Source organism: Chrysemys picta, chromosome 9, assembly GCF_011386835.1.
Source record: "Chrysemys picta bellii isolate R12L10 chromosome 9, ASM1138683v2, whole genome shotgun sequence".
In the NCBI taxonomy this organism is placed as follows: domain Eukaryota; kingdom Metazoa; phylum Chordata; order Testudines; family Emydidae; genus Chrysemys; species Chrysemys picta.
Window position 1 is genome coordinate 101,166,198 of NC_088799.1, and position 13,948 is coordinate 101,180,145.

Sequence of the window (13,948 nt, forward strand, 5' to 3'; positions counted from 1 at the left end):
AACTTGCTTTGAGCTGCCGGAGTGCACAGCCCCCCCCCCCCCCCTCCCCAGAGCACTGCTTTACCACGTTATATCCGAATTCGTGTTATATCGGGTCATGTTATATCGGGGTAGAGGTGTACTCCTGGTTTTTTGGGTTTTTTTTTTTTTTAAATCTCTCTCATTATCCTGGGACCAACCCGGCTCCAGGAACACTGCAAACCAGGAATTGTGGGGCATTTCTACACCCTTCTTGCTAAATTAAAATAAACTGTCTCACCTACGGGATTGACAGCAAATGCCCCCAACACAAAGGAGTAGATTCAAAGAGCAGAGTGGTGCTTTGATAATGCAAATGCGGCCTTGTTGCCAAAAGATCAGCCCTGTTAAAATGCTGCCCCTGGGCATTTGACCTGACCTGATAGAATTTAAGATCAGAAGAGGCAAACTTGCCCCTCCCTCTTTTTCTTTTACTTGCTGCTGAGGGTTTAAACAACAACAGGAGTCCTAAATGTTCCTAGGAAACAGCAAGGAATTGCTCCTCTCAGCATTCTGTTATTTATTAATACACAGCCCATTGGGAGTGGTGCTGTTTACTTCAGTGGGAGCAGGAGCTGGAATTTACCTAGTGATTGAATTATTTTATATGCTTATTTCTGAGCCTATACTACAAACCAACATGAGTATTCGGCTTTCCTACAGAAGCACCCGTGAGCTTGCTAGAAAGGAAGGGAAGCTGGTTTGGGAAATGCCTTCTATTTGTTTAATGATTAAGTCTGAGGAGTGAAAATCCGGTATTGCTTTTTGGGTTTTATTACAGATGGAGTCTTGCTGCAGGCGTTGCAGCACCTTGCAGACTCAGGTGCTTCATAAAGAGGGAAAGATCGTTTAGTGTTGCCTTTGTCTCAGACGTAGTTATTTTTGTTATCCCTGCAAAATCAGCTTTGGGGAACTGTTGCTGTGGAACAAAACGGTGTATGTGTTTTATTAGCCAATCGCCGCACAGCAATCTGGTTGTCTATCATTTGAACCACCAAGCTAAGCTCCAAGCTCCCTTGGCTTGAATAGTCTGGTGTCTTTTTTTTCTTTGCCAGCGTTTATTTTTATCCAGAGCAGGTAACTGCTGGAACTGCTTTGTGCCAGTGTAGAGCCTGGTCCTGCAATCCTTACTCGTGCAAGAAGTCCTCACTCCCCCAAGCCATCCGGTGAGACGGACTCTGAATCGGTGTTCCCAGGGTCAGGTGACAATTCAATAAACAAATGTCTATACAATGACCTAGGCACTGTCTGCCCACAGAAATTGCATCAAATTAAGCTAAATCAATATTAGCGACTCTTCAATTGGTTTCACCGATTTAACTAAATCCATTTAGAGCTTGTCTACACTTGAAATACTACAGTAGCTCGCTTCCGGGAATCCACCTTCCTGAGCTGCAGTAGCTAGGTCAACGCAAGAATTCTTCCCTCAACCCAGTGCAGGGCCGTCCCTATAGGGGTGCGGGGCCCAGGACAAATCAGCCCCCCTTGGTGGCATGCAGCCCCTGCACCCCTAGTTCCCGCGCCTATGTCTTCCGGGACTGACCGTGCCAGCCAATCACACTGGCCTGCGGGGCCCCCCAAAGCATGGGGCCTGGAGCGGTCACCCCGATTCGCCCTACCCAAGGGACGGCTCTGACCTAGCACTGTGTACACTTAACTACGCTGCTCAGGGGTGTGGATTTTTCATACTCCTGAATGACATAGCTGGGTTGGCCTAACTTTTTAGTGTAGGCCAGGCCTCGGAAACACATTTAGTTAAATGGGTGCCGTTTCTACGTGGAGAGAAGGCTTCTCACAAGTGCCTCGGAGGCCAAATCCCACCAAACTGACTTCAGACAAGACACAAGGACTGAATTACATACTGGTAATTTTATGCTGGCTCCTTGTTGCTTAACTCATGCCCTCATCAAATTGTTTTCCCCACGGCTTTGGAAAGATGCAACTTAAATGGAAGCAACGGATACTTTTATGGATGTTTTATAGCTTGCGTCTCTGATGAGAAATTACTGCTGAACACAGTCCTAAGTTACATGAGGTAGGCTCTTATCTACTGTAATTTTGCTAATACTGCGGTTTTATTTCAAAGTAGGTCAGATGGAGAAGTGCTCACATTATACAGCAGGTAACAAGAAACTGGAGGGTTGTGTGTGTGAAGCCCTTAAAACAGTGCAGGGACCACGGCAGTCCGTAGAGCATAAGAGGAAGAGAGAAAGATTCAGAAGGACAGCAAGTAAATATGATACTCCATAAGATAGAGAAATAACTGTCTATTAATTGATACTAGGCATGGAAATGCCACTCAGATCACATGGCCGACACCGATGCGTCCATGAGCCAGACTAATTGGCTCACGAGTACCTCCAAAGAGGGGGCCTTATGCGCTTCCCTTGATCATCTCTTTCAGTGCCCACGGTCTCTTTGGCCCTCACGACGGGGTATGAATGTACACATCCTTGTAATTACTCAGGCAAGTGAACGGCTGCGGGAGCAGTCCTAGCTTCCCACTTTTCCCAGTGAATAAAATGCATACATGAAAAGCCCCTTTTATCCACACGGATTCTGTTTCCTGGAGTTGTCTCAGGCTGTCCTCAGCAAAAGGGAATGTGGTATTTCAGCAGTTTCTCAGCCAATTTCTTGCGGGTATAAGAATGGCTAGTGATGATATAGTATAATTTATTCAGTATTTGAGTGTTGTCCAGAAGCTTGGTAAACATCCAAATGCCGGCTCCTCATCAGGCTCTTCTATAAAACCTTTCCCAGTTTGGAGATCTATGAGTGAAATGGAAATATAGCTAATAGCAGATCACTTGAAATTAGCATGGCGTTTGGCTGGCTCAAAGGACATGAGAGCGACCAAATGTTCATTCTGATGAAAGGCCTGTTGATGGATGATTATTGACGCAGTGTGTTATGTTACTCATAGACTCAGAGACTTTAAGGTCAGAAGGGACTATTATGATCATCTGGTGTGACCTCCTGCACAACACAAGCCACAGAATCCCACCCACCCACTCCTGTAACAACCCCCTAACCTATGCCTGAGTTATCGAAGTCCTCAACTCGTGGTTTAAAGAAGTTAAAGGAAGAGAGAGCGATAATAATCATGTTGCAGGTATTATTGACAGGCTCCACTGCCCAGCGACTCCTGTGCCATGAATCAAACCCATTTTTTAGGTTTGATTTCTGCGATGTGTCTGTGATGGTTATTCGGCTGTAGAGTCACACCAGAATGTTGTGTCATGATGACTCCTTCCAGGTCACAGATTTTCAGTGTTGTACTTCCTAAGGCGGTCAAGTTGTCTGTGTTCATGAAGTGCCTTGACCAGTGTTTCTATTTGGGAAGCCATTCTTAAGACCACCAAAGCAAGAGACCATCCTCAATTAAATACAGTCTCTGGCTGGTCTTAGGAATGTGCCTCAGTAGTGCCCTAATAAAAAGAAGTAGACATAGAATGTGTCTACACAGCCCCCCCTCCACCCCCGCTGCGACAAGAAGTCTCAGAGCCTGGGTCTACAGACTTAGGCTAGTGGGGCTCATGCTAAGGTACTAAAAATAGCCATGGGGGGGAGGGACAGCTCAGTGGTTTGAGCATTGGCCTGCTAAACCTAGGGTTGTGAGTTCAATCCTTGAGGGGGCCACGTGGGAATCTGGGGCAAAATCAGTACTTGGTCCTGCTAGTGAAGGCAGGGGGCTGGACTCAATGGCCTTTCAAGGTCCCTTCCAATTCTTGGAGATAGGATATCTCCATTAATATGTAGCCATCCCCCTGCCCCAGGCTGCAGAGACCACGCTCCAGCCCAAGCCAGAATGGGTACATGCAGAGACCACCCGTGCTTGCAGATAGTGGGGTGGGAAGTGAGGGCAGCTGGGTGTGTGGGGGGGGAAGTGAGGGCAGCTGGCTTCAGCAGTGATACTGAGCGTGCTCAGTCCATGTGAGCATGCTCTGTACAAACCAAGCAGCAAAGGGGGGGGGGGCAGAAGGAGGGCACATGACCCTCCCCCCACACACACATTGTCTCTGTGTATATGGCAATTTTTAGTGCCACAGAGCGAGCCTGAGTCTGTAGACCTGGACTCTGAAAGTCGCTGCTGTGGTTTTTTGCAGCATAGACACCCCATAGAGAAGGGTGTGAGTTTGTAGGGGTAAGGTCTTTGGTGCCCATGTGACAAAGAGTATGCAACTTACATCATTCCTCTAGACTAGCTGCTCTCTGCTATGACAAGTACGTGAATAATCTAATTCGTTTTATTCATCATCCTACTGACCCGGGCCTTTGCCTATTGACATTTATGATTTCAATATCATATGATGCCAGAGCAAACCCTGCCCCAGGGATGGCACAATCTGGGGCAAACTCTGCAAGGGGCACTTGGGGAAACCTTTCCTCTCCCTTCCAGGGGGGTTTTATAGGAAAGGGTGAACTAGTCCTAGGAGTGAGATTCTCACCTACTAATTTACCATCCAATTTAATGTCTGCAATTAAGCTATTCCGAATCATGGGGCATTGTGGGGATGGAAGGTGTCAGCTGTTAGATGTGACATCAAATCAGTGTATTTACTGTTTATTGTTGGTGTTATTGAAACCCCTAGGACATGGCCAGAGACCCCACTGCACTAACCCCAAACCAATGTCCTGATGGCTTGCAGCCATTATTTTTTTGTAAGAGTTGGGGGATGGGGGGGGGTGAACTCTGCTGCCCTGGCCAAATTCCAGTCTATGTAATGACAGCTTCCCTATCTCAAATTCAACCTGGCAAACGGTTGCCACTTCCCACCCCAGAAGTGGTTGCAATTCAGTGTGTGGGGGGTGATTTTTCTGAATTATAAAGAATTGTGAATCTTTGGGAGGAAAGATGCTGTGTTGAGAAGTTATTAGTTGCAGCAGTAATGTAATAAAAGCCTGGCCCTGGCCTTCAAGAATTTGCACAACCTATCTCCTGTCAATCTTCCTACTGCTGTCTCCTTTCCAGGGCCGGCTCCAGGCACCAGCGAAGGAAGCAGGTGCTTGGGGCGGCCAATACAAAGGGGCGGCACTCCGTCCGGTACTGGGGCGGCACGTCCGGGTCTTTGGCGGGAATTCGGCGGCGGGTCCCTCAGTCCCTCTCTTCCTCTTTGAGGTGCCGCCAAAGAGGAAGAGAGGGAGTGAAGGACCTGCCGCCGAACTGCCGCCGAAGAATGGAGCAGCGCGATTGAGCTGCCGCCAATCGGCTTTTTTTTCCCCCCCCCGCCACTTGGGACGGCAGAAAACCTGGAGCCAGCCCTGCTCCTTTCCACACTTCCCTGGGCAGAGGCTTTGTAGTTTAGCTGTATATGCCATTAAAACAGCCAGCCCAGTGTCGACAGTAAGGCCTTGTCTACACTACGAGAGTAGTTCGATTTTACTTGCATCGAATTTTTGTAATCGATATTGCAAAGTCGAACGTGTGTGTCCACACTAAGGACAGTAATTCGACTTTGTGCGTCCACACTAACGGTGATAGCGTCGACATTCGAAGCGGTGCACTGTGGTCAGCTATCCCACAGTTCCCGCAGTCCCCTCTGCCCATTGGAATTCTGGGTGTAGCCGGCAATGCCTTCTGGGTAACAAAATGAGTCGAGGGTGCTTTTGGGAAACTGTCGTCATCCGTCCATCACTCCCGCCCTCCCTCCCTGAAAGCGCCGGCGGGAAAACAGTTCGCGCGCTTTTCCAGTCATTGACAGCGCGGACGCCACTGTACTCCGAGCATGGAGCCCGCTGCGACCATCGCTGCAGTTGTGGCCGCTCTGAACGTCTCGCAGCTTATCATAAAGGTTTCCCTGAGGCAGATGCAGAAAAGTCAGGCAAGGAGGCTACGGCACCGCGGTGATGTCCTGAAGTCTGAGAGTAGCACAGACCTGTCAGAAAGCAGGCGACCCAGCGCCGAGGACATCACAGTGGCAATGGGTCATGTTGATGCCGTGGAACGGCGATTCTGGGCACGGGAGACAAGCACTGAGTGGTGGGACCGCATAGTGCTGCAGGTCTGGGATGAATCCCAGTGGCTGCGAAACTTTCGCATGCGGAAGGGAACTTTCCTGGAACTTTGTGAGTTGCTGTCCCCTGCCCTGAAGCGCAGTGACACCCGGTTGCGAGCTGCACTGAGTGTACAGAAGCGAGTGGCCATAGCCCTGTGGAAGCTTGCAACGCCAGACAGCTACCGGTCAGTCGCGAACCAGTTTGGGGTGGGCAAATCTACCGTGGGGGTTGTTGTGATGCAAGTAGCGAAGGCAATCGTTGATGTACTGCTGCCAAAGGTAGTGACCCTGGGAAACGTGGAGGCGATCATAGATGGCTTCGCAGCGATGGGATTCCCAAACTGCGGTGGGGCCATAGATGGAACTCACATCCCTATCCTGGCACCGGACCACCAGGCCACCCAGTACATTAACCGAAAGGGATACTTTTCCATGGTGCTGCAAGCACTGGTGGACCACAGGGGACGTTTTACCAACATCTACGTGGGATGGCCGGGCAAGGTTCATGACGCTCGTGTTTTCAGGAACTCTGGTCTGTTTAGACGGCTGCAACAAGGTATTTACTTCCCGGACCACAAAATAACTGTTGGGGATGTGGAGATGCCTATAGTCATCCTCGGGGACCCAGCCTACCCGCTAATGCCCTGGCTCATGAAGCCCTATACTGGCGCCCTGGACACTGAAAAAGAACTCTTCAACTACCGGCTGAGCAAGTGCAGAATGGTGGTGGAGTGTGCTTTTGGCCGTCTCAAGGGGAGATGGAGAAGCTTACTGACTCGCTGTGATCTCAGCGAAACCAATATCCCCATTGTTATAGCAGCTTGCTGTGTGCTCCACAATCTCTGTGAGAGCAAGGGGGAGACCTTTATGGCGGGGTGGGAGGTTGAGGAAAATAGCCTGGCTGGTGATTACTCACAGCCAGACAGCCGGGCGATTAGAAGAGACCAGCGGGAAGCGCTGTGCATCCGGGAGGCTTTGAAAGCAAAGTTCCTGAGTGAGCAGGGTAACCTGTGATTTTATAGTTTGTGTACTGAGAAGCTAAACCTGCCCCCGTTTCTTTACCCAGGTAATGTTGACTATCCTATCCAGTTACATACCCCCTTCACCCCCCCTCCAACACACGTGTCGAAATAAAAATAGTTCTACTTTGTTAAAGCACACCGTTTTCTTTAATACTGTTTTAGCGGGAATTTTTTAAAACTGGGACGCAGACTGTGGTGCGGGGCGGGTCTAGTGTTGTGATGCGAATGCAGCTTCTAAACTCAAGGATTGACAGGCTCCGCTGCGGTGGGATGCTTGTTTCAACGGAGCCTGTCACCCCTCCTGATCGGGACTGTGTGTATGGGAGGTCTATTTGACTTTGTGGCAGGGGGAGGACGGTTACAGATCCCATGCTGTGTGGCTCTGTGATCCTGTCTAAGGACCGGCGCTTAAGATCTGTAACTGCCCTCCCCCGCCACAAAGTCACAGAGCAACCCACCCCCCCCAACATTACATCAAAACAACCTCCCAGACTAACCGGGGCAACTAGTCACTGCATCACTGCACTGTGTATGTGCCCTGCTGCTGTGCCTGCCCCCGACTATGTACCCTGCCAAAGGAGACTGTCCTGTCCAATTTCCAACCCCCTTTCCCCTCCTCCTCCAAAAGAACATGATTGAAACAGTAGTTAACAGAAACGAATTTTTTATTATCAACTACACATGGCATTGGGAGGTGAAACTTGGACGTGGGCTTGTGTCAGGCGGGAAGGAAAGAACTTTTCAAATTTTGGGAAATGAGAGCCTTCTGCTACTAGAGCTCTCTGCAGGGGTGGAGTGAGAGTTAGCAGGGACTCTGCCGCCTCTCCTTCTTTGCACTTTGGGTGAGGTGGGTATGGGACTTGGTGGCGGGGGAGGGCGGTTAGAGATGGACTGCAGCGGGGCTCTGTCCTCCTGCCTCCGTTCCTGCAGAACATCCACAAGGCGCCGGAGCGTGTCCGTTTGCTCCCTCAGTAGTCCAAGCAGCGTTTGAGTCGCCTGCTGGTCTTCCTGCCGCCACCTCTCCTCCCGATCCATGTTGGCTTGGTGCATTCGGGTCAAGTTCTCCCGCCACTGGGTCTGCTGTGCTGCCTGGGCTTGGGAAGAGGCCATAAGCTCAGAGAACATGTCCTCCCGTGTCCTCTTCTTCCTACGCCTAATCCGCGCTAGCCTCTGGGAGTGTGATTCCAGGCTAGGTTGTGAGACAGTCGCAGACGGGGCTGTGGAAATGGGAAAAAGGGAGTGAATTCCTCTGAAAGATAAATGTAGTTGTGAACAAAGAACATAGTCTTTCTCTGTGAACAAGACCATGCACAGCACCTTTCACATGCGCACTCAGCACAAGGTCGAATTCTCGGCCTTCGCATTCTGTGCCTGGGGTCTTGAACAGCACATTTGAGAAGCGAGGCAGCACAACGGAATTTCTGTTGCAGGCAGACATGGTAAGCCGTACACTTGTGGCAGTTTAAAACTTTTATATTACCACTGGCCTCATTTCACATTTAAATCAATGTCAGTCCCTGCTGCCAGCAATCCGGCAAGCGGGAACTCTGCCCCTGTCCCACCCCCTCGCGGCTGTCCCCGGGAATGATCCCTTTCGGCTGCCCCTCTCCCGCCTCCACCGCGTGGCTGCAAACCAGCGGTGACAGTTCTGTAAAGGAACGGGAAAGCAGTCCCAACACTAACATTCCCCTACCTAATTAAAAGCAGGTCACCATGGCCGACATCACCCTGATGAGGATCTCCGAGAGCGACAAAGAGAGAATGCTCCGGGAAAGCCTCCAAAGACCAGGGCCGTATGCCGCCCTGCTGTGCAGAGCAATGATCCCCGAGTACCTGATAATCTCGTGGCGCGGCAACGTGTCGTACTTCGGAGGACCCAATAAGGCCGCTCTCCCCAAGAACCTCATGCAACGGCTTTCAAGTTACCTCCAGGAGAGCTTCATCGAGATGTCCCAGGAGGATTACTGCTCTATCCCCGCACATATAGACCGCATTTTACTGTAGCTGCAGTAGCAGGGAATACACAGTAGAGCGGCTTGTGCAGGACAATCACTGAAAACCGGACATTGCTAGATTTCTTTTCAAAACTTGCACTGCCCCTTACTAAACCGTTAAGCGCCTAGGGCACACTAATCATGAACAACCCATTCTTTTAATTGTTAATATTCCTGTTTTGTTAAAAATAAATGTTTAGATGTTTACAACACTTACTGGCTGATCCTTCACCAGATTCTGTGTCCGGGGTAATGGCTGGGGACGCTTCGTAGGGGATCTCTGTAAGGGTGATGAAGAGATCCTGGCTGTCGGGGAAATCAGCGTTGTGAGAGCTGCCAACTGCCTCGCCCTCCTCATCTCCTTCCTCATCTTCCCCGTCCCCTAACATGTCTGAGGAACCGGCCGTGGACAGTATCCCATCCTCAGAGTCCACGGTCACTGGTGGGGTAGTGGTGGCGGCAGCACCGAGGATGGAATGCAGTGCCTCGTAGAAACGGGATGTCTGGGGATGGGATCCGGAGCGTCCGTTTGCCTCTTTGGTCTTCTGGTAGCCTTGTCTCAGCTCCTTGATTTTCACGCGGCACTGCGTTGCATCCCGGCTGTATCCTCTCTCTGCCATGTCTTTAGAGATCTTCTCGTAGATCTTTGCATTCCTTCTTTTGGATCGCAGCTCGGAAAGCACGGACTCATCGCCCCACACAGCGATGAGATCCAAGACTTCACGATCAGTCCATGCTGGGGCTCTCTTTCTATTCCCAGACTGCACGGCCATCACTGCTGGAGAGCTCTGCATCGTTGCCAGTGCTGCTGTGCTCGCCACGATGTCCAGACAGGAAATGAGATTCAAACTGGCCAGACAGGAAAAGGAATTCAAATTCAAATTTTCCCGGGGCTTTTCCTGTGTGGCTGGTCAGAGCATCCGAGCTCGCACTGCTGTCCAGAGCGTCAACAGAGTGGTGCACTGTGGGATAGCTCCCGGAGCTATTAGCGTCGATTTCCATCCACACCTAGCCTAATTCGACATGGCCATGTCGAATTTAGCGCTACTCCCCTCGTCGGGGAGGAGTACAGAAGTCGAATTAAAGAGACCTCTATGTCGAACTAAATAGCATCGCAGTGTGGACGGGTGCAGGGTTAATTCGATTTAACGGCGCTAACTTCGACATAAACGCCTAGTGTAGACCAGGCCTAAGTAAATAGCTTAATAATGCTTCTCGCTGCCTTTGTGGGCTATAAGAGCACGGGAATCGCCAGCCTGGATCAGACCGATGGCCATCAAGTCCAGTATCCCCTCGCTGACAGCCCTGAATGAGTCAGAGGACGTTGCAAGAAACCCCATAGCGGGCTGATGTGGGATAATCTGCCCCATGTGAAGGTCTCAGCATATTCCCTAGTAGTTTAAGGCTTGAAGCATGCGGTTTTATATTGATCTATCTCAGGGCATAAAAGCAAAGAAGGCTGCCTGGCAAAATCCCACTCTCCTAGGGCAGGTCTGGCATTTCCCTGGGGGAGGATGCCCTACTCCATGCTTAGATTCTGCACAATCTAAGATTGCTCTCGCTCGCTCTTTTTCAAAGAGTGTGGAGCCCTGTACTCCCCCAAAAGAGGACCCAAGCGACGCGTAACCAGCAAGGCAGAGGGCAGGCTGTGAGAGCAGCCACTTCTGTGCACCACTGGGCCTTTGCAGGGACTGGGAGCTCCCCTTTTCCCTGAGTTCAGCCCTTGGGCGAGCTCTTCAGCAGACCCTGCGGAATCCTCCAGCATTGCCCCACTACTGTGGGCCCAAGGGAAGGAGAGTGAAGGTCAATCTGTCCCTCCACTACACTGGGCCTATTCTCTCTGCATCCCCTGGCACTCCTGCTCTGACAACCTGATGCCTGCCCATCTGCTCAGCTCTGGCAGCCCCTTCCCCAGCCTTTGGAGGGAACAGAACATCCCCTGCCAGGGAGGGGCACTGACTCCAGCACCTCTGGTGGCTCCTATGTAAGCCAGGGATGGGGCAGAGCAAAACCTCCGGTCAGAGTCGGTTTTAAGCCGATTCACCGGAATCGGGACCCGCGCCCACACCTAAGAGGGCCCCGCTCCGGGGGTCTTCGGCGGCATTTCGGAGGCGGGGAGGGGGTCCTTCAGTGCTGCAGAAGCCCCGGAGCGGACCCCCCGCCGCAAAGTGCCGCTGAAGCCCCAGACTGCTGCCGGGTATTGGAATCGGGCCCCACCGGTCATAAAGCCGGCCCTGCCTCCTGTCCATCTGGGGACTGAGGGAGGAGCTGAGAGTCGAAGGTGGTAGGGGACAGCAGCTGTGAAGAGATGCTGCTAAGGCTGACAGATTTGGTGGGCCGGGAAGAGAACGAATGCAGTGTGGGTGAGCGTCAAAGGAAGCCAGAAGGTGTGTAGATGTTTAGAAGGGTGTGCCTGGGGAATGTGCATTATATGGTGGTGTTTAGCATGCATGGAGGAGCTGTTCAATCTTTACTCCGGCTGCCAAGTTTTCTTGACTGTTTTGTAAGGCACCGCATTACGGTATAACCCGAGAGTCCAATTCTATTTCCCAGTTACCCAATCGGGGGTAGATTTAACTTCTTCAGCTCTGAGGGCTGATGCCTAAATGAGCCGTGTGTCTCCCCTGGTTGTCGCCTGGGAAGCAGTGCCTTTCTTGACACGTCTCTCCACCGTGGGTGAGAAGGCAGCGAAATGGAGACTATCTGTCATCAGTGAAAGGATGATCATTGTTTGTTTAGCCCATTCCAAAATAATGGCTCTGTTGGGAACATCAACCCAGTATGCATCATGTCTTTTATAGTATATATTAATTTAGTACAGACATTAGGCCTACATTATTCCCGCCTTTTAATTCTCCTGTATTAGCATTCAGGATCAGTTTTAACCCAGAACACATCTTTGTTATTTCATAAAGCCAAATAAATAAAGCTGGAGAGCAAATGGTTTTTTTGTATAGACTCCTGTGTGAGAGTGATGAATATAAAGCGCGGCGACGGCTTTATAATTTTAAAGCTTGAATTTCTGAGCACAGTGTCTTCATTGCATGGTGCAATTCATTCATTTTGGAGAGAGAGAGACATAAACAGAAACAAATTAACTCAATAGAGTCATGCCTAGAATCTTTGTGACAAAAATGCCTATTCTCGTGAGTGTGAATGTTTTCAAAATATTAGAGACAACTGGAAAGTCAGGAAAGACGGGGTAAGGCACTCAAGGATAAAAAAACCAGACATCTCTGCAGAATGCTGCTTGAAAATAGTGAAATTACTTGGAGGTGAATAGCAGATAAAGGATTTGTGCCCTTTTCCCCACCTTCTTTATAGTGGATAAAGGTCTGGTAGATTTTCTTAAAGTTGTTTTTCCTGCTTGTTTATATCCGAAATTCAACTCTAGGCTGATTAGCCAGCTAGTGAAATTAAGACATCACAAGCACCAAGAGAGTGAAAACTGAGCGGGGAACGGGAGTTTGTCAGATGGTTTAAACCTGGCGGCTTTTTGTTTTTATCACCTATTTACCTTGAATGAGTGAGGGAAGAAACCTTTTTTTGAGAGTCATCACCTCTGTCCCTTCCATTAAGTTGTGAGAGCAAAGAATACACAGGCTTGAATACTGCAGCAGAACCGAAGGTGGCCAGAATCGATGAGGTCCTAATGATTCTCAGGTTAAAACAAAACAAACAAACAATTCTGTGGGAAACAAAAAACCTTCCAAGCACAGGCCTAAGTTTAAAGTTCTGTCATAGGTCACTTCTGGGGCCCAGTTTCCCTGGTAATTAAGTGTGACTACAGCAGTCACTCCTGAGAGATTTGGTATGCCAAGGCATTAGACTTGATCCTGGGCCTTCATACTTTCAGGATAGATGGTTCTGCAAATAGCATGGTAAATGGTGATTTTTTTTCCCCTGTGACCACCGCATGCCCTCGGAGCAGTGGAACACAACCATACCATCATGTAAGCCTCATTGGCATCACGCCAGGAGCCTGAGGGCTGAACATAATTTGCATATAAATATACAAAAGATTTTAATCAGCGATAAATCCACAGAGTCCCTATTATTATTATTTTTGTTTATAGGACACTTTAATTGTACACAGAGCTTTCAAAACCTGCTGAAAGACAAAATACACATTACTGGGTTCTAAATTAACTGGAACCACTTGGGGGGGAAAAACAACCTGGATGTTATTGTGCACAATTCAGTGAAAACCTCTGCTCATTGCACAGCAGGGTTCAAAAAAGGGAACAAAATGCAAGCACGTGGGATGAACAGAATGGACAGTAATAGTGAAAATATACGAATGCCATTAGATAAATAGTGGATGCTATAATGAGAGTAAATCAGGCTTTGGAGTAGGGAATCTCTGGTTATGGGAAGGCTCACTGATTCAAAGCATGGGAACACCATTGTGAGGTACACAGGTAGGAGCTTCATTCCTTATACCAGCGTTGCAGAGCTCCATCGCAGCTTGCCCCAGCATGCACTGAGGTCTGCTTAATTAAAACCTAGACTTGGATCCCCCAGGGTAAATCACTTCTTTGGTTGTTCCAGAGCACTGGTGATGGGATATCTCAGAGGCATTACAAGGAACAGGTAAAGTGGCCCTCTGCCACAGGGAGGAGGTTGGATGACATCTTTGGGGAGGTAGAGAAGCAGCAGTTAGGGGGATGATTTTGGTGGAGCAGCTGGGGTAGGCATGAGGGATAAGAGACAGTATTTGTGGAGCAATGGGGATGGGAATGGCAGCGGGAGAAGGGGAAGGGACAGCAGGAGATTCTCTCTAGTAGGAGGAAGAGATGGGAGTGAGGAGCCAAGATAGTCTCTCCCAGGGAGATAAGGCTGAGGGCAAGATAGGAGAAAGACATTGAGGGGTAGTTGGAGTCCTGGCTGTTTTTCCTGGGGATGTGAGGACAGAAGA

At 49.7% G+C, this 13,948-nt stretch overlaps 1 protein-coding gene across 1 annotated transcript; it reads right to left on the minus strand.

Annotated features, from left to right (window-relative positions):
• Nucleotides 1-7,683: 7,683 nt before the first annotated feature.
• LOC135973472 (uncharacterized) lies at nt 7,684-10,219 on the minus strand. Its single transcript, XM_065556740.1, has 2 exons — nt 9,248-10,219; nt 7,684-8,253 (listed from the first exon to the last, which is right to left on the minus strand). The coding sequence occupies exons 1-2, from the start codon at nt 9,822-9,824 to the stop codon at nt 7,778-7,780; spliced, it is 1,053 nt and encodes a 350-aa protein (XP_065412812.1). The 5' UTR covers nt 9,825-10,219; the 3' UTR covers nt 7,684-7,777.
• Between the last annotated feature and the right edge of the window lie 3,729 nt (nt 10,220-13,948).

Bases quoted from the DNA above. Each gene is read 5' to 3' on its own strand.
- LOC135973472 (XM_065556740.1), bottom strand. From the start codon at position 9,824: ATGCAGAGCTCTCCAGCAGTGATGGCCGTGCAGTCTGGGAATAGAAAG. The intron at 8,254-9,247 runs GTAAGTGTTGTA...CCATTTCCACAG, and splicing joins ATCTGGTGAAGGATCAGCCA to CCCCGTCTGCGACTGTCTCA.